At 37.3% G+C, this 23,605-nt stretch overlaps 1 protein-coding gene across 8 annotated transcripts in view; it reads right to left on the bottom strand.

The window, feature by feature from the left end:
- sh3pxd2aa (SH3 and PX domains 2Aa) overlaps positions 1-23,605 on the bottom strand; it is an 83,149-nt gene that overhangs the window by 23,846 nt on the left and 35,698 nt on the right. For 4 of the 8 annotated variants that reach the window (XM_043239630.1, XM_043239976.1, XM_043240236.1 and 1 more), the window contains exons 6-8: positions 15,020-15,045; positions 6,303-6,350; positions 2,085-2,213 (exon numbers count right to left, since the gene is read on the bottom strand). In XM_043239630.1, coding sequence (XP_043095565.1) covers positions 2,085-2,213; positions 6,303-6,350; positions 15,020-15,045 — 203 coding nt within the window. Of the gene's footprint in view, positions 1-2,084; positions 2,214-2,297; positions 2,637-6,302; positions 6,351-15,019; positions 15,046-23,605 lie in introns of those variants that run through there. The other 4 variants (XM_043239805.1, XM_043239891.1, XM_043240154.1 and 1 more) reach the window with 3 other exon arrangements.

Below are 23,605 nucleotides of genomic sequence, written 5' to 3'. Positions count from 1 at the left end.
TATGCTACTTCAGGTTGATGTTCAATAATTTACTGAAGAATAACAATTCTGTCATCATTTGTTCATTTTCAAAACAGCTCAGACAAGTATGACCGACTTTCTTCATGTTTTAGCTACTCCTTTAAACGATTATGCGTTTAGATTCCATTCTTTTCTCCCATCCAGACACTTTCTGCTTCTGTTTCTCAAGCTCATTAATCCTGTAGCCCTGCGTAGTTCATCTCTTCCCAGCCCGAGTCAAGTTGTCACGCTTTTGCCTGCACTGTAAAACAGCTGGAGTTTAACTAGGGCTGAGGAAGCCAAGTGTTTCTTATTCAAGGACAACCACATTGTGAGCAAGAATCTTAGGCCCGGATGTCTCTGAATCTTTTTTTGTAAAGTTCTTGTTCAGTTGTGAGAACGAGTGTGTATAATTCATTGTGCCTAAAAATGCTCTGCTTAAAAAAATGTAACTAGTGATCTACAGAAAAAAGAAAGGCCAGTCACATCATGAATGGTCTTATGATTTTAATGATGATTATAAGGTTTTGAAAAATAATAGTGAAATCACTTTCACTTTTCCAGGTGATAAACAGTGTTGGGGAAAGTTGGGGAAAAATGCATTGCATTACTTTTACTTTTTATGGAAAGTAATGCATGATGCTTTTTATAGATTGATATTTTTATATTTTTTTAAAGGCTCTTTCACATCGAAAGTGAAATTAATAAGCCTTTGGCTAAAGGAAGTGCCTTAGCCTCAATCCCAACACAATCCCAACTATCACTGAATAAATGGAAAAACAAAGTAACTTGCATTACATATTTGAAAAAGTATCTCAGATATTTCATTGTAAATTTACTTGTCTCTTGTTATGTGTTACCCCAAACACTGCTAATGAATAATCGAGAAAAGACATTGGGAGTCATCCAAAATCCACCCAACTTTAAAGAACATATATAACATTATAGCACCTTGGCATGTATTATAGTATTGTTGGCATGATTATTCTGTGATGGTCATAATGTATTTTAGCTCTATTCATTCAATGGAAAAGCAAGATTCCTTCAGACAAATTGGCCTATATGTTATCATTGCATAATAAACATTCTACAAAGAAAAGAACATTTCTGAATTTGCAGCATGAGAATGCCCGAGGTCAATAGAACAGGCAGCAGAACGCCCATGAGACAGAGTCTAGACTAGTTCTGACAAAGAATTATATTTGAAATCAGAAGGTCAAGCCCTCTCTGAGTTGGTCTTACTCAAAGATGTTACAAAGTTCAAATGGGTTTACTGGATGTTTGCTCATCATGATAACTCCCGACAACTCCTCCTAATCCTCCCCACCCTCTTCTGTATAATTTAAAAGAAACAGTAAGAGGTTAGTTTTAAAAAGCCTGGTTTTCATCATTGCAAGCTCTCTAACGCTATGTTCAAATGTTTGCCAACCATGTTTGGCAACATAGTTCATAACATTGGAAGAGTCAATGTTCAACCTCTATTGTACAAGGCTACGAGATACGCTAGCATGAACAGTTTGCACTAAGTTTGAACATTTACAGCATTAGCAAGGACATTAATCTGGGAAAACAGAAACCGAAGGGATAAAAATCTTTCTACCCTTTCAATTGTTATTGTCAATCTCTACATTCTCCATGAACTCTTAACTGTGTGACCCCTGATCCATTAGCACACATTTCAACTCAACTTCTCATGCCTATCTCATGGACATTCCAGATCAATCTGGCCTCCATCCCAGAGATCTAGAGGGGGTTCAAGCCGACCAACCGCCAAGAAAACTGGCCATATGACACCTCCAGGTGGAGCCAAGAAAGAGACTGTAGATTTACAGGGAGAGGGGGATGTCAGAAGAGGAAACCAGGGGATCTTAAGGACAAAGACCGAAGGAGGGGTTATACATCAAAGAGGAAGAATCTATCAGAAAAGACGAGGAGGCTAAAAACAGACCCGCTTGACATATTGCATCTGAAAGCATTCATGTGTGGTGGCAAATTGACGTGTTTGTGGTTTGTGTACACACAAGCTTTTGCCAAGAAAAACCACGTGGTAAGCCAATTAGCTGCAGTGTGTGTAAGGGACTCACCGCTTTCGCTCTTCTCGATTACGTCCACCGTCTCTCCAGCCTTTAGGCTGATCTCTGAGTTTTCCTGCCGCTCGTAGTTGGCCACCACCACGTACTGTTCCAGCACCATGGGCTCACTGCTGTCCAGTCCTGCCGGCGAAGGGAAGAAACATGCTGTCAGCCACCGTCCCGCCATCCCCGCACTTCCCCCTCCAACCCTGCCCTGCCAGCGACCTCCGGCTTGACCCCTGTACACCGCCATCCGCACTCCGCAGCCTAGCGCAAATCAAACTCCTGCTGACTGTGCATGCTCCGCAATGACGGGCCATTTAGACGAACCTTCGCCCCCGCTGGACGTGCATTTGAATGAGGGGAAAAGACGATTACGAAAAAGCAAGGCGGGGCAGACTTCCTTCAGGGACTTGAGAGCTCCACAGGGTCTTGGTGATGCTGGGTCCCCATAATACAGTGAAGTTTTTTGGGAGGAAACAGGGAGGAATGTAAGGAAGGGGAAAGAGGCTGGGAGAGAGCTGTTTACGGTAGGGGACGTGACTCGCGAGTGGAGGGATAGAAAGTTTTCTTCAACAGACGAACAAGAACAGGCCTCCCTCCCTCTCTCCCGCCCTCCCTCATTCTCTCGCTCTCTTTCAGTCAGTCTCTCTCTCTCTCTCTCTCTCTCTCTCTGTCCCTCCTCCCATCTGGCTGAAACGGGGAGAGAGAAAAACGCCAATCAGGGTAGACTGCTCTCCAAGCCTTAAATAGAAACATATGAGTGGGCCTAGTAAAGAGTGAGAAGCTGTGTTTATGTGAAATGCAAAAAGAAAGCATTTCAGCTGGGGTTAAGCCACGCTCTCTTTCTGTATGTTTCTCTCTTCTTCTCTTTTTTTGTATTTCCTCTGACATACTCTTTAACCTGTCTCACCCCCCACCCAAAAAAGTAATTATTTAAGCTGCTTTTTGTTGTCCTAAACCTGTCAGTTTTTCTCTATAACTTATAGCAGAATTTCCATACTTAGAGTGTATAAATTATTGGTCAAAAAGTGACTAAAGTTGATGTTTACATGTGCACGTTGTTGCTAAAAGTCTATTTAAAATAAATTCTGACCTTTTGAACATTCTATTCATCAAAGAATCTTACCATAACAGTATTAATCACAAAACCATAACAGTAATGAAGATCTATTTTTAACATTGATCGGAATGTTTCTTGAGCAGCAAATCAGCATAATAGAATTACTTCTGAAGGATCATGTGAAACTGAAGATTGTAGCTGAATATTGCTATCACCGGAATAAATCACATTTTTAAATATTACATTTCCAATAATTAAATTATTATTACAAAAATTATTATAATAATATTTTAGTTTTTCTCTCTTTTTGATTAAATAAATGCATATTTGATTTAAAAAAAGCCAAATTTACACTGCCACCAAGGGATACAGACCAATGACAACTGTCACTGGATTACAGAACGTTTCTTCTCAGACAGTCAGCACTAATAGACTATTACAGGCTTAAAAAAAAAACATTGGTTCAACAAAACCGGACAAACATGTTTGTTGCTGTTTGTCTGCGTCTGTCAGTGCCTTAAGAGACTTCATTCAAATAAATTACTAAAATCTAACTGACTCCAGACTTTTCAGTTTTGTAGTGTCTTTTTCATTGAATATCCTGTTTAACTCAGAAATATATCATATTACGGTAATAAAAAATAGACTGAACATGCTGTTTAATGTTGTTTTTAAAAATAACACATCAAACGTTTCTGGGTTATGCATTCCAACACATTCTGCATAAAGTTCCTAAAACTTCAAATGCTGTATTTGTACTTCTGCAAACTATTTTTGTAGTTTCGTTATATGTGCTTGAACTTCAAACATTGTGTGGTTGCTTTCTCTCTGTTTTTCTCATGGTGTGGTCTTCTGGAAACTAGAGGCTTTTAATAGGAAATGTTTCAAATGTTCTTACAGAAACATGAAATGTATCAGATTTTTTTCATTTGCTGCACCTCACGCAAGCACACATAAACACTTACTATGGTGTTGGCGTGCTTTTCGGACACAAACCATGGTAAATCATGGTATATAATATATTATATGATATTGTCAGTTGAAATAACCAGAAAATGCTGGTTAGGCATGTTTTGAAGCTGGAATGCTGATTTGAGCTGGTTTAAGGTGGTCCGTTGCTGGTATAAGATGGTTCTTTGCTGGTTTCCCCCGGTCCTTTGGTGGTTTAATCAGGTCCTTTGCTAGTAATCTTTTGCTAGGTTATGCTGATCCTTTGCTAGTAATCCTTTGCTAGGTTATGCTGGTCCTTTAGTCTAGGCTGGTTCTTTTCTGGTTAATGCTGGTCTTTTGCTGGTTAATGCTGGTCCTTTGTTGGTTTATGCTGGTCTCTTGCTAGTTTAAGCTGGTCTTTTGCTGGTTTATACTGGCTCTTTTGCTGGTCTTAAACTGGCCGGATCAACATAGGACCAGCGCATGACCAGCTTAAACCAGCAAAGGATCAATATAAACCAACAAAGGACCATCTTAAACCAGCTCAAACCGGCATCCCAGCTTCAAAACATACCTAACCAGCATGTAGTTTTTTTCAACAGGGTTGGCATTTGATGTTTAATTTACCATAACAATTGCTCATTCATATAGCTATTAATTAAAGTTACTGATCCAAATCATGACTTTTTCTTCCAACCAAATCTAACATAAAATCAGGTCTTGTATTCAGTCAACGTCAAGCCGTCATGTGTTGCTAGCGCAATGTTTTAACACTATGAGCTTTTAAATCAGGATTACTGGGGAATCCTTTGAGTGCAGACGCTCAGTGCTGCATGTGAGAAGCGAGAGAGCAGTAGTTCTGTATCTTGTCACTATCACCATCGGCATGGAACAAACTAATTAGCGATGCCTCACACTTCAGGGCGCCATGTCATGCTAACGTGAAAACATACAGTATTGCTCAACTGAATGCTTGCAGCTGTGCTGAAGCGAACTGTGAAATATATTTCTGCCGCTTAAAAAAGCTGTTTGTGCCAATCGCAGAAATATTTCACTTCATCTGACAGCCACCGCAACACCACAAAGAACACAGTGCTAATTCCAAACTTTGCATTAGCATCCGTTTACTGTTAGCTTAGCCCTGTGGAAAAATCCATCATAACACGGTAGCTGTGGTTTGCTGCTAGTCTAAACTGGCTAGTACATAGCTAGTCAACGATGGTTATTAGCTTGAAGTCATCCTTGGACTAGCAATACATTAGCTGGAACATGGAAGGTTGACCAGCCACAAAAACCTGATCTGACTAGCTAACGACCAGCTGGGACAAGAAACCACCATTCTTAAGACCGATTATGAAATGTTTTTAGAAAGAAATAAACGCAAGCCAATGCTGTGTGTTATATAATCAGTGTGTTTTCTTTATTTTGCAGTAAACTGACCAATTATTTAGGGTGTGTGCGACGATCATGGTGAAAACACGCTCCACATGGGCTATAGTTCTGCGAGCGTCAGCATTTATTTCCTGAAAACAGAGCGCATTCTTTCCTGAAATGTTTATTCGCAGGCCATCGTCCGTAAGACTTCCCAGGAGAGCACTGAGAGGAGAGACCACAAGCTCTCGTGTCGTGTTTTACATCCTCCGTTTTCACACTGAATGTCTTGCTCTTCGCTGCTGGCCTTACAACATCTAAATATTTCGTCGTCCAGCATAAACTTTATAAGCCACAAGTAAACCTGAAGACCTATGAGATCTCGCTCTTAAAAATAAATGTGCAGTTAAAAAGGAGTTTTACCTCTTTATGTAAATGTCTAGGCAAACTTTTTATGCCTCTTCAGCCAGTTAAATTCCCACAGTCATGCCCATATGCACAACACTTGCATCTTATTGCATGGACTTGTCTCAAATTAGTTAGAGTCGATAAGTGAATTAGTCATATTTACCATTATTAATTTCAAAAGTTACATTCTGGATTGCTTACATCAGACTCACAGTTATATCACGATTAAAGCCGAGTATTATGTTGCATTTCCTATTAGAGTTACCAGCCAAATGGTGATTAATGGCTTTTCATGTCTTCGCCAAAGTAAATTTTGACACACTTGACGAGTGTTAATTTTGGACCCTGGGTAAGAGCTGTTTTAGGAACCGTTCTTGGAAAAGCGAGAAAATTACAACATTGAAGATTTGCAAGAGGAAAGGTCAGACAGCGCATGCACACATATAAAGCATATCTACCTGAGGCCTCAGACTTGGTTGGACTGTCCTGAAGGCCGTACATCCAAACTGAGGGCAGCGGAAAAGAGATGAGGAGGGGGGTTGGGGGACAGAAGAAATGAGGAGTATTAATGTTAGTCAGAACAGAATGGAAAAGAATGGTACACAGCCCATCAGCAATAGCTTTGAATTCCCATAAAACGTCCTTTAAATAACTTTAAATTATTTAATAAACATACAAAACTGTATTAATTATTAAATTATTTAAATCAAAACAGTATAAATACAAGTTGCATATATGATAAACACCTAAATATGTTTTTGTTTTCTTACAAACAGGCTTCAATGACTTTTTCAGGGGGGTTTTTTTATCTCTGCATAATACATCTCACCAGTATAGCTGGATTTGCCAAATACCACCATACCAGATAAATGGCAAATAGTTCAGTGAACAACTTAAGACTTATTAAGCAAGGCACCATCTGGTTAAAAAAAAACCCATACAAAATCACATGGTCGTTGAAAAACAATGTATGCGTGTGTGTCTGCTCTGACAAATCTATTGGAACGCAAGTATGTCTGAGGTTCCTAATATCTTCTCTGTTATCACACACACACACACACACACACACACACACACACACACACACACACACACACACACACACACACAGCAATCTCCATCAGGAAATTAAATGTCACACGTCACTATCGGTAAAAATATGAGAAGGCACCGGGGAGACGTCTCGGCTGACAGGAACAATTACTTTGTTTCTATAACTTATTTCTTTTCAACGCTTCACTGGACTCCCCACAAAGGCACGCATGCCATCCAAAAATGAGGTGTAAAATAACCTCTGTAAACAATGAACCCACTCAGCGCTGACTGAAAACAAGATGTAGGTACTCGTTATGCTGCATTTTTACCCCACAGAACGAACCTCGCCCGATATCCCTCCACCCTTCCGTTCCATTCAACACCTCTGACTCCTAATCCATTCATTCCTGGCATTTCTTCCCTCCTACGTTCTACGTGATTGTGAGCTGAACGTTAAAACAACAAATAAAAACGTACAATTTGATCCATGCCACTAGCCTTTCATGCTCATAGGGATTGTTTCCCACCCAAACCCTGATCTGAAAGCCTGGGATTTTACTGGGAAACCAGTCAATTGCTCACAAAAAAATGTCATAGTGCCATAGTGATATATACAATTACAATAATAATTACAACTACATAAGACTTCATTTTCAAGTCTTCTACATGTGTGTAATTAACATTAATAAACATCAATACCTACTTTAAAGTTCCAAATTACTCAAATTACTTAAAGCATGTAGAACATACGTCTACTGCCATTGTAAACGTTTAAGACGTGCATTAACCTTAATAATTAAATATAAGAGTTTGATCATCTTCGCTGTGTAGCTTTGGTATATCATGAAATCTTTCTGTGGGTGACAAACTTCTGACGAACCTGCACTTTCCAGCTCAGGGTTGATCTCGAGGTCAACTGTACTTCCCTACAAAAACTTCATGGAGTTTGAATTAAACTGACTCGAGTGCCTTGGAGGTCAAATCATTTACAAATGCTCCACACCCCCGCGCAAACATCCATCCCTTCAGCTGACAGATATTAACTTTCCACCTCTCTGACCCTTCCTTCGCACAGACACGCTGAAACACTCACTGTTATGAACATATACTCAATCTCTCACACTCCCACCCATGATAAACAGACACGCACGGCATCGCTCACACACACACACAGACACACACACTAGTGATTAAGCTCAGGTCGGCGGTGTTAGAACCGACTGAGCGTCTGTTTGGGTTTCTCTTACTGTAATTTACGTCTCTTTCCTGACCCCAAACAGTCGACCTCCCTCCATTACAGGAAACGTATATGTCTTGCTTTCTTTCGTGTGGAAGGAATTGTGTTTCGCAGATGCTATAGTGTTACCATAAACATATCTGAAGAAAAACACAACACTTATTTGTTACAGATAGGACTTTTTAATTACGGACTCTTTGATCTGTTTGGTTTCAGACTGCTCTTGGCACGGACATCCCTGGCACACAGGAGATATTTTGGTCGTTATGAAAAAGACTAAAACTATGTTGATTTGAATATTATGACCTGATCCAGTTGCTATGAAAGCTCAGCATGTAGACCGCAAAATCAAGCAAACATCAACAAACGAAAACCAAACCTTATGCCGACTATGTTTTGGCAGAGAGGTCACATGAGACAGAAACACATGTTAAGCATCATGCATCTATTTCTGTATCTATGCGGTACTTTTTACCGATATAAATATGATCCCCCAGGGGCTTAAAAAAAATTACATTCAAAAGTCTGAAAATAAATTTCCATAATTTTGCCTTTTATGTACAGATTCCATTGTTTTAACCTGGATCTAGATACAGACTAGTATTATTTTATTGGCATAAGTATTTTATTTATAATTAGATGCATTTAATTCTACTTTATACATGGGTCAAAGGAGACCCATTTTTGTGTCTGCCTCAAATTAAATAAAAAAAATATTTATATACATAGAAAACATATTAATTGCAAGTAACTGCAAAAAAAAAAAGAAAATAAAAAAAACTTAAATTAAAAGTAAAATGTAACTGAAACATTTACTGAAAATTGTACAGTATTAAAATGATTAAAATAACATTTCATTCTCATTTATCATTATAGATATATTCATATAAAAATGAAAACTGTACTAGCTAAAAGAAAAGAGATTTTTGCTATATTTGAAATGATTAAAAACGTATTTCTGACAAATAGCCAAAACCTGGTAGCAGAGCCTGGTAAATGTTTAATATTATTATAAATTAGCTTTCTTTTAATGTATCTTGTTCATAATATGCCTTTATGTTTTAAATCAAATGACAATCATGTTAAAAATGTATAATAGTCATTATTTTTTACTCAGAAAAAAATTATAATAGGCTATTAAACCTTTATTGTTTTGGTGCTTGAATACCCCTTTTCTTCTTTGACTCGTACAATAAACAAATCAGCTTTTCTATTATGTATTATAGTTTTCGCAGCAATAAATCTGTTATATTTACAATAATTACATCCATCAACTTCATCAAGCAGCCAAACACGCTTAGAGCAAATTAGAACTAAACATCCTGTGATTTTCCAGTAGCTAACATCTCTAATCAGTCAAACTGCTTCCATTAAACGTCATTAAAAATGACTTTTTAACCATAAAACCACACTGACCTATTTAAGCTCATTCCTTTCAATGGAACAGACAAACATACACCACAACATACACCACACATCCCTCCTCCTACATATCTGGCCTCTCTCTCTCTCTCTCTCTCTCTCTCTCTCTCTCTCTCTCTCTCTCTCTCTCTCTCTCTCTCTCTCTCTCTCTCTCTCTCTCTCTCTCTCTCTCTCTCTCTCTCTCTCTCTCTCTCTCTCTCTAAATGGCCCCTCCACAGAGCCGTGAGTCTTATGTAAACAAGATTAGCTAGTCCGACGTCACACCGAACCCACTCTGCCACGTCTGACTGACCCCATTCCAGAAGAACCCCACAATCCCCCCTCCGTTTTTCCCCTCTCCACATCTGACTCTCAGAAGGGGAGCAGAATGAGGAGAACTGCAAGTAAGCCTATATAGAGAAGAGTTTCTGTAAAAACATCCTGGTGCACTCTTGGTCTGGCGGGTAAAGCTCAGGACCCCAAAGGGTGCAAGTTCAAATCCACAGAGGTATGATCCGTAAAAAAGTCTTTAAGATACTTAACCGCAGGATAACCTCGAGGGGGATTGGATTAGCAAATAGCAAAGATGCTTCGGACAAAAGGTGCAGCTAAATGACAAATTCACAGAAAAATGGCTTCTTTTTTTATGCTACCGAGCAAACGTTTTGACAAAATATAGAAAAAAATGTACTGTGGAATCAATGGCTATCAGCAGCATTCTTCAAAATATCCTCTTTTGTGCTTAACAGAAGAAAACATTTCATACCTGTTGGGAATAACTTGAAAGTGAGGGAAAAAAGTGTCGTTTTTCACTTTAACCTGTTATCGTCAATGTCTTAATTAATGCGTGTTCAAAGAAATCTAACTATAACCATTGTTTTGTATGATGATAACTATTTAAATTGTTATTTCTTAACAATGGATTTAAAAATTGATTTCAAATGATTGTGCAGGTCACATATAAATTTCCCCTATTGTGAGCTGTGGAGGACAGATCAGACCGTTTTGGCGCATTTTAACTAATCCTTAGGGCTCTGAACTTCTGAACAGGTGGTTTATGTCTTCAGGCTGACATAAGAGCAGTTCTGAGAGGACAGAACCAGGCAAAACTGATCCCTATTTGGGGCTTAAGTGTCTCAAACCCATCTGCTTGTCAAGATGGTCTCCCTGAGGAAACGTGACTAACAAGCCAGGCGTAGGGTCTTAAGGGTCTTAGAGTTATGTAACTCTTGCTTGCTGTGTTACAACAGCCTTCAGTATTGACAAGGTAAGCGTAAGTACTAGTAGTGCAGCATCATCAAAATGCAACTAAGAAATATAGCATCAACAAAAATTGCCATTGACATTTTACCAAAAAAAAATAAGGGATGAAATTTATTTAAAAAAAATTAAATGATCAATGAGAAGTGTAATTGAATTACTGCAAAAAAGTGTCAATAAAATCCTAAAAAAACAAAAACTTGATCAAAAAATCTAAATGTGTCCTACATGGGGAAAAATATCCATTAGAAAGCAAAAGGCTTCAAGGAAAATTTACTAAAATTGAAGAACGTCAAATTATAGTAAGACATATAATCTTGCAAAAAAAGTATAACTGAAAACTTGTTAAAAGGGAAAAGCATGAGCAAAAAAACATTTGAATGAAGACAAAATAACTGATTTAATGGGTCTGTTAGGGCACTAATCATAGAAATTACCCAATATTCCATGCAAAGAATGTCTGAAGATATAGCAATAACCTATTATGACTACCAGAGCAGTTTTAAACATCAACTGGAGGTTCTAAAACTGATACATAAAGGGTTCAGTCAGGCCTCTGCCGTTTATTTGTGTATGCTATTGAATTATGCTCTGTGTGAGTGATTATATTGTAATCATATACTGTTAAGGGCCACCTCAGAGCGAAACAAGACCCCTGTCTTCCTGCCACCACAAAGCTATGAAAGTCTACTTGTGACCTCTTTGCTTAAACTGTTTACCTTAGTCTACAAGGAAACTCTTCTTTAGTTTGTGAGTCTCTATGGCAATATCAAAGTTCGTCTCATGATACGCATAATTTCAGCTTGATTACACCGGCCCTATTTCCATTGCAAGGTAAGTAATGGCATGCTGCATATCCTTTCATAAAGCTCAGGACAGCTCATGCAATATTGTGAATTATTGGAACTGAATATGTATAACAAAACAACACTGATAAATGACATTTAAGCAATAAAACACAAACATGAACTGTTGTTATGAGCAGTTTCACGCCTTTGGTACATCTAATTGTGAATGTGATACTGCTTTTACACAGCACTTTAATCATAGCATTATTGTTATTGAGTAACTTGCACACAATATTGCCAGCTACATTTGTGTGAACAAATCAATTGAGTGAATGATTCAGTGACTCACTCAAAAACAGACACTTATTACATATTACAGTTATGACTTTTTTCTCAAAGCTGAGTGATATAGACTAGCAACTCTGACTTTTGCATGAATATGTTTTATCAAATACTCAGGTGCAAGTTATAAGTCTTCTTCAGTTGATATAAATTGCAATTGTAAGAAAATAGTCCTTTTTCCCTCAGAATTGGATTTTGTAGGTTGCAATGTAATGTAACTTTGTGATGGCACGTCATTATATGCCACAATCCTGACTTTAAATGTAATTGTAATTGTGATTGTGATTTTATTTCATGCAGATTCCGAGAAAGAAAAGTCAGAATTGCGAGATATAAATTCAGAATTATGAGCAAGAAAGTTTCAATTACCTTTTTTATTTAGAAGCAAAAAAAAAAAAAAAAAAAAAAAAAAAAAAAATATATATATATATATATATATATATATATATAAATGTAACAGTTAGTTGTTACAGTTGGTTATATATATATATATATATATATATATATATATATACAAATAAAATAATTAATGGTTTAATGATCAGTCATTGCTGACACCCATCTGTAATGAAAACACAATGCTTATTCCAGGCTTCACACTGTCATGCAAATCATCAATTTCAAAAGCATTTTAAAAAGCCATTTCTCATAACAGTGTGGAAGCTCTGGCGGACGGGACTGCCAGGGAAGAACAAGTTTGATTTTGATTTTGATTTTTGACACTTCCCAGCTGCAGTTTTCACCTGCTAAACCCCCAGAGATAAACAGTTAAGAAGGAAACCACGGAGCCAAGCGTTCAAACCGACAGAAAGACGGGGGCCGAAGTGAAAACTCAGATGTTTCAAAATTTAAAAATAAATGACAAATTTCCAATCTCGCAAAATACATATTAGAGTAATTAAGATAACGTCTTCAGAATGTTATTCACATGTAGCTCGCACAGATGATTACTGATGTGTGACAGATGCGCATCCAGTGGTCATCTTAAAAACAGAATGGAACAGAAGATGATGATGATGATGATTCCAGCGATCCAAAACACTGATGATAAGTGCTTCCACATGATTTATTGTCAAATGAGAGGTGGAGGAGGGAAAACAACAGCTGGAATTGCTCATTACATCACCTCAGCTGCTGGTCAAATTATAACCCAAACGTTAGCGATTTTCAAATGTTGTGAGAGCAAATAAATGTGAATGAACAAACAGACAAACAGATGATGAATGGCCAGACGGATATTTGTATAGACACTGCAGACCTAATAAATACTGCAAAACTATTGTCTGTTTCTTAAGAATAGCTACTTATTTAAAAAAAAATAACATTCGCTAATGGATGTTTGCCTGGATCAGGTTTTGCCTGCGACAAACAGATCCAGTGTTCCTGTGAGCATAATAAAACCTGAATCAAAATGCAAGTGTCACGTCTTTGGACTCTTTTGTTGTCGATTTTGTCTTGTGCCTTGTGCTCTGTGAGCCCTACCTTCAGTTCTAGTTAACTGTCTTTTATTGTCTTTGTTTAAATTAGAGTAAAACATTTGTGTGTGTGTGTGTGTGTGTACTGATGTTTTTTCATAGTGACATACTTAGATCACTTAGGTAATTACAGTATAGGACCAGAACGCTGATATTTTGATTGAAAGTGTTCATGCATGATTCAACAAATTCGTTGAAGTTCACGACTGTTGCTAGCGCTAGTTTGAACCTAGTTGAAGTGCCGCTAGTTTCAAAAAAGTTGGTGCTGCTGAAAAGAAGCCAATGAGAGTGTCCTTCCCAACCAGTCCAGTATTTATGAATCATTTCTTAAATCATCTGTACGTTATTTGCCGTAAGAAATGTATATTGTCTAACATCTAGCTTCTAAATATTTTCTTTTGAGATTCAGTCACTAACGTTTTGTTAGTTAAGGCGATCAGACGGACTGCACTTCATATCAGCTGTTACCTGTGATCTGGTTTCAGTAACTACGTTAATTTTGTGTATTTTTTGAATACATAAATTGGATTTAACACATAATAACACATAATAACATGTTTGCTTGGTAACAGTCTGTCATGGAATACTATATTGTTGTACATTGGACTCAAACTGTTTAAATAACCGAAAAAAGTTATTTGACTTTGAAAATAAAGTTATAAATAAATGCAAACGGGAAACAGAACACATCTGGAATAATTTAATACATTGCTCAAACTTCAGATTGCATCTATATTGCTTATTTGGAACTAAATCCAAATGTTAGTCAATTTCAAAAATTGGTGGAGAAAATGAATGTGTGTTTACAAGCGGAAAGCAAACAGATCAAAAACTGAAAATGTTTCTAAGGGATGTGTGTGGGAGAGACGACGAGAACTCCAACGCTCACTCCAATCCAAATTACATTAGTGTTCAACAGTGTGTGTGTGTGTGTGTGTGTGCATCTCTGAGTGAGTCCCAACTGTAGAACGGCTGTTCACTCACAAAACACACACCCTAGCATGCTATGCAAAGGAAACTTGGTCTAATCCTTGTCATAAATCAGGTCTCTGTGCCTGTTATAATAACAGCCTGGAAAATAAGTACATATATTTATTTATACATGCCTGGGATAAAAGGGATAAAAATAATAATAATAATTACTTAATTAATAAAAAATGTTTTAAATTAATAAAAATAATAAAATAAAATAAAATAAAATAAAATAAAATAAAATAAAATAAAATAAAATAAAATACAAATTAAATTAAATTAAATTAAATTAAATTAAATTAAATTAAATTAAAAATGGGACAGGTTTTTTTCTGTGCCTACAACTGGACGACTTGGCTGAGACCACTTTGGCAACAGCGTGAAGTACAAATACACATACTTTCATGTGGATTTCCTCCAACGTCCCGCCAGTTATTCCCAAACCTTTTACAGCTGACACTCCCAGAGCTCTAAAAACCTCTGAGTCATGTGCAATTCTCTAAAGAAACTCAGCTGAAACCCTGAGCTGAGTGCAAAACAGCAAGTCATTCAATGCCGCAATAACAGAGAGGGCATGCAGAGTTAGTGAGCGGGCTTGAGTTAGTACTTAAAACCCGGCAACAGGTTTAACACTCACATGGGAGGTAAATAAAAATCGGTCTTACCTGACTTGCGTTTGGATCCATAATCCCTGTAAAAAAAGCAACAGCAGAGTGACATGGTAAGTCACAGTGAGACAATGTCCTGCAGCAGACAGCTGTCACACTCACACACCCACACCCTCACACACACACACACACACACACACTCTAGAGAAGCAATGAGAGCAAGATGTGTGCCAGGGCAAGGAGCGAGTGTGTGTTAAGATCGAAGGGGCCAGCTGCTATCGCCACAACATCTGATCATGTGACCCAAACAGAACCATAGCTCTTTCTCTATCCTTTTATCCCCCCCATGTCCCCCCTCTCATCCTCCAGCTCTGGGATAAAAAAGGCGGATCTCTTAACACGCCTTGATTAATAGATCAGAGCGACACCGGGTCTGTGTGTGACACTTATCCATTAGCGAAAAATCAGGTTCAAAGGTGATCTATTTATGGAAAGTGATACTGATGTGGGGAACTATCAAATTGAGCAAATGTGCAAACACGTATTTCTATAAAGAAAAAAAGTGGTATGCCTTTGTTGCAAAGCTTAATAATGAAGAAGGTCTAGGAACTTATCATTATTGTGGTTTTTAAGTGGATGCTCTTTCTGTGATGTTGTGGTCAATGTGCTAATGGTTAATGTCATTTCTGTATTGTAATAAATGCTAATATGCAAGATGGATCTCAAAATCATACATTCATATTGTTATATATATATATATATATATATATATATATATATATATATATATATATATATATATATATATAGAGAGAGAGAGAGAGAGAGAGAGAGAGAGATAGATAGATAGATAGATAGATAGATAGATAGATAGATAGATAAAATAAATATCTATAAGAAAATTATTTTATACAGAAATCCTTGGTAATAGAGTACATTAGCCTAATGAATGCTGTGTTTCTAAGCAACAGAAAAACATAAACATAATTTAGAATGTTCAGTGACAGGTGGCTCACCCAAACATAATAATGTCTAAGAAATTAACAGAATTTATAATAAAGAGTTTAGCAAAAATGCAATAATGAGAAAGATGTTGGTGGATAATGCAAGCATACTGTAACTGGACGTGGCTGATGTAGTTCCATTTAAATAGATGAAGTTTAATACATGTACATACTATACAATACTGTAGATATTATAAAAATATGCCAGACTGTCTTTTTGATACACACAAATACAGATGCACACATTTATGACCGGTATTTCCCTAAAAACCCTTAAGGGCATTTGCTTAATATCTACATTCCCCCATCTACTCCAAAATATGACATCCATCTTCTCTCATTCCTCTCATCTGTTTCTGCATCTCTTTCTTTTCATCATTCTCTCGCTCAATCTCCTCCTTTGTGACTCCCGTGGGAGAATGAATACTCTCTTTTTCAGATCAGCAGTATGAGGTCACTGCAAGCCTTCTAGAATGAACTCCTTTGTAGCCCAACAGAGGCAGGACAGTGTCCTAAAAGCCCTAAATCTGAGAGATCTGTTATCTATCTCATATAAAAGGAAACTGCCACCATTAAGACGGATATAGGACATGACATTTATGAACATGTTAGAATTGAGCAGTAGGAAAATTCCCAGTTTTAAAAGACCAATGTATGACAGTATGTGGAGCAAGTGTCACACTGAGTCTTATAGGGATTTTACACACACACACACATATATATACTGTATATATATATATAAAAGTGTATATATATATGTGTATATGTGTATATTCCTACTCTTTATATTTCTATATATATATATATATATATATATATATATATATATATACATATACACACACACACACACACACACACACACACACATATATATATATATACCATGCATTTGGTTAGTCTTCTTGCATTTGCCACCAAAGACTAAAAACTGCAGGAAATGCACATCAAGGTTCATTTTAAAGGCTTGTTTTCCATGGCAGAAATTTAGCAAATGGTCTCCGCCAAACCTCTTCAGACCAATTGTTCCGGTTACTAACCTCTTGAGTCGTATCTAATAGCAAATACTTCAGGTTTATCGCTTGAGATCGTTTAGCAGAGGAAGTGTTATTGGACGTGACAGTTCACCATTCCTTGCTCTGGCTCTGCAGGTAATATACAGCATCACTTGGATCAGCCCAAAAGTTTCAGACAAGAAAACTACAGTTCTCAGCTTTATTACTCCCAGAGTCACTATTAAACAAGGGGCAGCATATGATGACGGGTCAGGAAAGGCAGGAAATGGTACTGATTGGGCCCCGCTCTGTTCATTCACTCCACTTGACCATAAAAGTAATATACTATAAATCCACAAGTGACACATTGCATTCTGTGTCTTCATAAAGCCATCTCTGGCATTCGCTGTGGTCTATTTAAATAGCAGGCCTGTTCAGTGTTTGTCAAACCCATAGTGACCACCAGCTTAGACACCAATGAAGTGCGTGAATCATGCACTGGCTTGCAGAAAGGTCAACTTTCTTCATATTTTACTTTTAAACATAGAGTACAGTATCTTAAAGGTCAAATCCGATGTGTAATCAGGCAACTCAAATTTATTTTGGAGCCCCAACAATACTAAGCTTCCACACTGGAATTTTCACAGTGAAAGAACCATTTTCTCCAAGTGTGTAGAACATTTTATATATCAGAAGAGCTTTTGCCACCATAAAGCACTTTTTGTGAAATTAAAATGTTCCATGGATGTTCAAGGTTCTTCAGGGAACCATCAATGCCAAAAAAAGAACCTTTATTATTAAAAATATATACTTATTAAAAGTTCAAATTGCACTTGGAGCTGTAACACAATGCATGAAAGGTCATTTAAAAAAAAAATCCATATTAGGGGAATGTTAGTGGCATCAAATATTGCACAAAAAACATTCTTTATGGGGGAAGAAGCGGTTGCTGCGATTGAAGCCTTCATTTTTAAGAGTATTTATTAAAAAATCTTCCCAACCTTTTGTTTTCTTCATTTGGTGACCTTAGGTCATAAACAGGGGGACCAATATGCAATCACACACATTCACAGGGTTATATTATTTCTTGAGGTACAGAGAATAGAACGTTTTTTTCAGAAGCGCTTGACATCTGCTTAATGCAGTGAAGTTATATGGCTCTCAGAGAAGTGTGCTACTTCTGGAATATTCCTATTCCAGACAGTCCTAAACTGCAGAAACGGCATGCTTGCTTCAATTAGTGCAAGGCCCTGAGCAAAAAATGAAGCACAATATTTTTAAAACGTTATCAAGAAAGAGCCCTTTACAGTGGAATAAGACCAGAAAACCAATGATTAATAATGAACAAGAGAACGAAAAAAAAAAGAGAAACACTGAGCCAGCACTGGGCTTGGATAATTCAGTTACATCATTGCGAATATGAGAAGATTAGAATGTCAGTCTGAACTAAAGGAATTCGATTAACTTCAGTAAAACAGATGATAAGAGAGAAACAAAAAAGAAGCGAAAGACAGTAAGAGTGCAGTTTGCTTGACTGGTACACAGTACCTTTCAAAAGTTTGGAGTCGGTAAGATTTTTAAAAAAGGATTGCTGTTCTTTGCATTATTCTTCAATCTCTCATGATTATTCAGAAATCATTCTAACATTGCTGTTTAAGGAACCCTTATTTTTATCAATGTTGACAACAGTTGGGCTGCTTCCACATTTTACATTTACATTTATTTATGTCTTTATTTCAACTTGGTCTCGCAAAAATATGCACCTCTGTGCACTTTTTTGTGTCCACTAAGCCCTAAAACACGTTCAATACACGAACCTTGCCACATTTTATTACTTTATGTATGTATTGCGGCAATTCAGAATTGAAATCCATAGAGTGTTGCTAAAAGTTAATGCCTTAATCGTGTTGGAAATACGCCATACACCAGATCCAATCCTTGTAATGCATCCTTGCTGAATAGATGTAGAATTTTTTTTCAACGGCATGGCTTATCAGTTGTTGTTAAAGTGTGTTCAATAGAGTTCAGAGGTTCTGAATTGGTTTCGAACACCTCGATGAAGCCCTTGCGCAATCTCCCTCACTCTGCATTTACAGGAGTGGCGGCGACTGAAGGTGGGAGTTAGACTGAGGAAAGACTGAAAGAGAGGTGTATTTACTGGCCTGAGCATCTGCTAAGCATTAGAGGGGCAGAGGGGTGGACGGTCTCATGAGGTGAGAGCAGAGCGGGACGGGGAAGAGGACATGAGGTGCGGAAAGGAGAAACGGGTGGACCTGCTAACCACTGACCTCTGACTCTTTTATTAGATTGATAGAGAGAAAGAAACTAGGGTGATTTTAGATTGCCATGCGGTTGGTTGCATTTTGGCTCATTTCTAGGTGGTTGCGAGATCAAAATGAAAGCAAGCCTTGAGTTACGATTGAGATATTTATGATGTTTTTGTTCCTTGGGTCCCTCCTTTTAGTGCAATGTCAAAGAAAAGGAAAATACACACAACCGTACACACACAAGACGAACAAAAAATGCCAAGCGACGTTTCGTAACTCCAGCCTCTGGCTGCCTCCTCTGGTTTCTGTTATTGTTCTGTTTCTGCGTCAGTGTGGACGGGAAACCGGACCACGTGCTCCAACACAAGACTCCTGAGCTACAAACATATCTAGCATTTACTGAAACTAACGCTTGTTTACAGAGAGCACACAGATCTTCAGAGGATTCTCGGCTTTTTAGCTTTCTCATCGCTTCTCTGATGTTTAGATCTGGTGATTGAAGGAGGTGTCTGAAATCAATCTGCTGTTTACAAAGCCGCTCTGTGCTTATATGGAAGACATTATCGTTGTATAATATGGAAAAACAACAAGAAAACAGTGGTGGAACCGTTACGTCCACCTGGTCCAAATCTGAGTCACGTTTGTTGGCTGTTGCACGACCATTGCAGAACAGTTCCTGACAGCAAACCCATCCGGTTTTAGGAGTTAGGCTGAAAGATGACTCAACAGAGCGTGGAGGTTTTTCCTTGGCTTGCTGTAACGGTTGTAACGGTTTTGTTATGTTTTTGATTTTGTTCCGCTAGTTTTGGTTCCCATTGACTTACAGTGAATTTACCTATACAATGGAAACCGAAGCTGTGGCGTTACAAAGTCACACAGATTTGGAAAAACGTGGATGAGTAAATGATGTCCGATTTTTTTTATTTTTCATTGGACTATTCCTTTAAGAGCTTGTGCGCGTTCTTGTGGTTCCATCGGCAAAATCGGCATTGTCATAATCTATTTTCCTTCCATTTTTATCATCAGTTTGCTCTGTGAAAATGATGTTGCATGAAAGGACCCCAACAAACATGCCACATGAAACGGGCCTTTAGCTTTCAACTAAATCACAATTATTTTTGTCTATCTTCTGTACTTACTCTGCGTGTCTCGACTGATCATCTTATCAGACCCTCGGGCAACAGCACTTTAGATAATTAACTAGTTTTATCTGGCATTAACCCCCTGAAAGCCACACAATAGTAAGTCACTCTGACCAGTGACCACCTGGCTTTCCATCTAAACCAGTCATTCAGACTCTACACTCAAAACACTTTAAGGCTGCTTTACACCCAGACAACATATCACATAAGCCTTTCGTATCATAAATCAACCCTTTTAGTGTTAATAATACACTGTAATACACATACAATTTATATATACACTATTTATAATTAAATAATATATAATTTTTTAAAATACATTTATATTTTTTAGACATTAAATAGGCCTGTGTTTTCAGCACAAATAATAAAAATATATATGGTAACAGTTCGATATTAAATAATGTATTAAAATAATTTCTAAAGGGTCTTAAGACTAACGTAATGGCTGCTGAAAATTCGCTTTGCATTACAGGACTAATAAAAAAATAAATAAATAAAAATCAGATATAAAACTTTTTCAGTTAGAATATTTGTTGTATTTTTGATGAAATAAATGCAGCCTTGTAGAGCAAAAATTGTATAAATCCCAAACTTCTGAACGATAGTGTTAAAAATTCAATAAATATATTTAAATAACGTTTAAATAAATAAAATACTAAATATACTGTTCTGATTTAAAACAACATGCTTTTTTAAAATAAATGTTCATGTAAAAAAATTCAATAAATAATATTAATAATAATAATAATAATAATAATAAAATATAAGACAAACTGAATAAAATGAAATAAACTGAAAATATGGGAACTGAAATATATATTTTTCCAGACTATCTCATGTTGAGAGTATTTATTTCCAGCGCTGTGATCAAATGTCACTTGTTTCTCTAAGGGTTTTAAGTCAGATCCCATTTAATTACACGGAAAGACTATAGGATAACCAGGTCAGGATTTACAGCCCTCCATGTGGGAATACACAGCCTACCAACGACCATCCATCATACCAGCTAATAAAAAAATGTCCCCACGAACACAGTCGGCAAACAGAGAGAGACAATGCTGAGAGAGACTGCTCAACATCAGATGGTCTAAAATAGCAAGCGTCTGTTTGTGGTGGAAACACTGCTCTGATCATTGCCATCTGTCTCAGATCTGATGTCGGTGCATGGGCTCGAAACGTGCAGCAACGGACAGTCGGGGAGAGATGCAGAATGGAGCTTATGCTAGAGATCTGAAAGCTATTGTTAATGCTAACGTTAATGCTATTTCTTGCGTGATTGTGTACTAAATACTGTAGGCTCAGTCTCGTGATATCTCAGTTCTGACTGTACCGGATAGCGGCTTTTGTGTGCGACACTTAAGGGTAAAACACTGAACGCATGCTGCAGCGTTCACAGATCTCCTGGGACTCCAGTCGCTTGTCTGTGAGCTCAGGATATGTAAAGAATTCAGTCTGGGTGGAAAAAATGTGTCTGACAGGAAAAGCAACCAGCCACAGTGTATTTAAATGATGTGCGTGAGTGTGTGACAGAGAGAGAGAGAGAGAGAGAGAGAGACAGAGAGACTAATACACATCAGACAGCTAGATATATATATATATATATATATATATATATATATATATATATATGCACACAACAAATCATGTTTTTATATTCCGATTAAAATGCCGTTTTTACAACACCGACCAAAAATGTGCAAATTCCATTTTCAGCACACTGTGTCCAAACCTAACAGTCCCGAAAGACAAACAAGAATTGACGATGTAGAGAAAATAAGACCTCAAATGAAAAGTCCCACCAAAAAAAAAAAATTATTAATAAATAAGAATGACAGTAGATGCTTTTAGAGTGCCCTCTAGCGGTCATAACAGTTCATTCACACTGACAATTAGGATAGGATGTTCGCTATTTGTTCACACATTGCATATAATGCAATATATTTCCACTCTTGCAAACAAACAAATAAATAAATACGATCAGGAAATAACGATTTGACATTTGTGTGCACGGAAGCAATCTTATTTAACGAATTAAATGTTTTACTTTCGTTACAACAACGGCAGCAATAATAATAACGCACAGAAAATGAATACATTAAACCTCCCAAATGCAGAAACGTTTGAGGAAGATGTTCACTTTTCCATGTTTGTCAGTTTAAGCTGCGATTTGAATGTCTTCCAGCAGATGGCTCCAAATAGTCAATTTCCCCATGATTGTTAAAAAAAAAAAGCTTTACGCTTTAAAAAGACTTACATTTCACATATCTGATATTTATATTTTAAAACTCAGTCACTGAAGTGTTCAGAAGCTCACTTCTATAAAGTATCTACAAAAATCTACACAAATAATTGCTTTATTTCAGACAACATCTTATTTCAAGCTACTTATGTAATTTAATCTATTTGTTTATGTATTTATTTATTTTAAAAAAAAAGTGATTTATTAAACAAAAATGCCAGTAAATGGTGACTTGGACAAAGTCTTAACCATTTTGCAAAACGTACTCCGACGATCTTTCTTTCTTTTGCAACTTCAACAGTGTTACAGTGCTGTAAACGTATATAAAATATCAAATGATTTTGATTATGATATTGTAAGCACAAAACTCACTTTTTTCTTCAAATGCAAGTTAAATCTTAAACACGAAATGTCTGCCTCCCTGATTTCACCGTCTAATGTTGCCTAACAGCAATTATGTATTAGTTGTGGCTTATTGCGAGTTTTCAAAGAGCATCTTTGTGTGTCTTCCTCAGTCTCTCCCTCCGGCTGCGTTCACGGAGGACTCTCATTGTCGACAGCGGCCTACATTGTCCCCGAGAACAGCCGAGTTGTCTTAAAGCACAAACTGGTATATAGTTAAAAAAAAAAAAAAAAATCCACTACACAAAACAAAAGCCACGAAGGGAGGAAGACGTTACGGAAAACTTGCTGGCGGGAAATCCGATCGGTGTTTGCTGAAAGCGGCCGAGCTCTCAAGATCAGGAGCGCTCACGTGGATTTCTGTCCTCTGGGGAATTTATTTCCCGGTGGAAATCTTCAGCGAATCAATAATTCATATCCATCTAAAAACAGAAACACTAGCGGCACACTTACACGGCGCAAATGCATCTCCGATTCCACCTTCACTTCAGCCGTCCCGGAGACAGGCCGCGTTCGACCGATCCATTACGTTCAATGAACTCCGCGACTCCGCATCCCGGCTGGAAGGAAGATCTAGGTAATGTTACGAAA

The sequence above is a fragment of the Puntigrus tetrazona genome, chromosome 1 (genome assembly GCF_018831695.1).
Source record: "Puntigrus tetrazona isolate hp1 chromosome 1, ASM1883169v1, whole genome shotgun sequence".
Classification (NCBI taxonomy): domain Eukaryota; kingdom Metazoa; phylum Chordata; class Actinopteri; order Cypriniformes; family Cyprinidae; genus Puntigrus; species Puntigrus tetrazona.
Note: the sequence above shows the minus strand (reverse complement) of the source record. Positions and strands in the feature narration are given on the sequence as shown.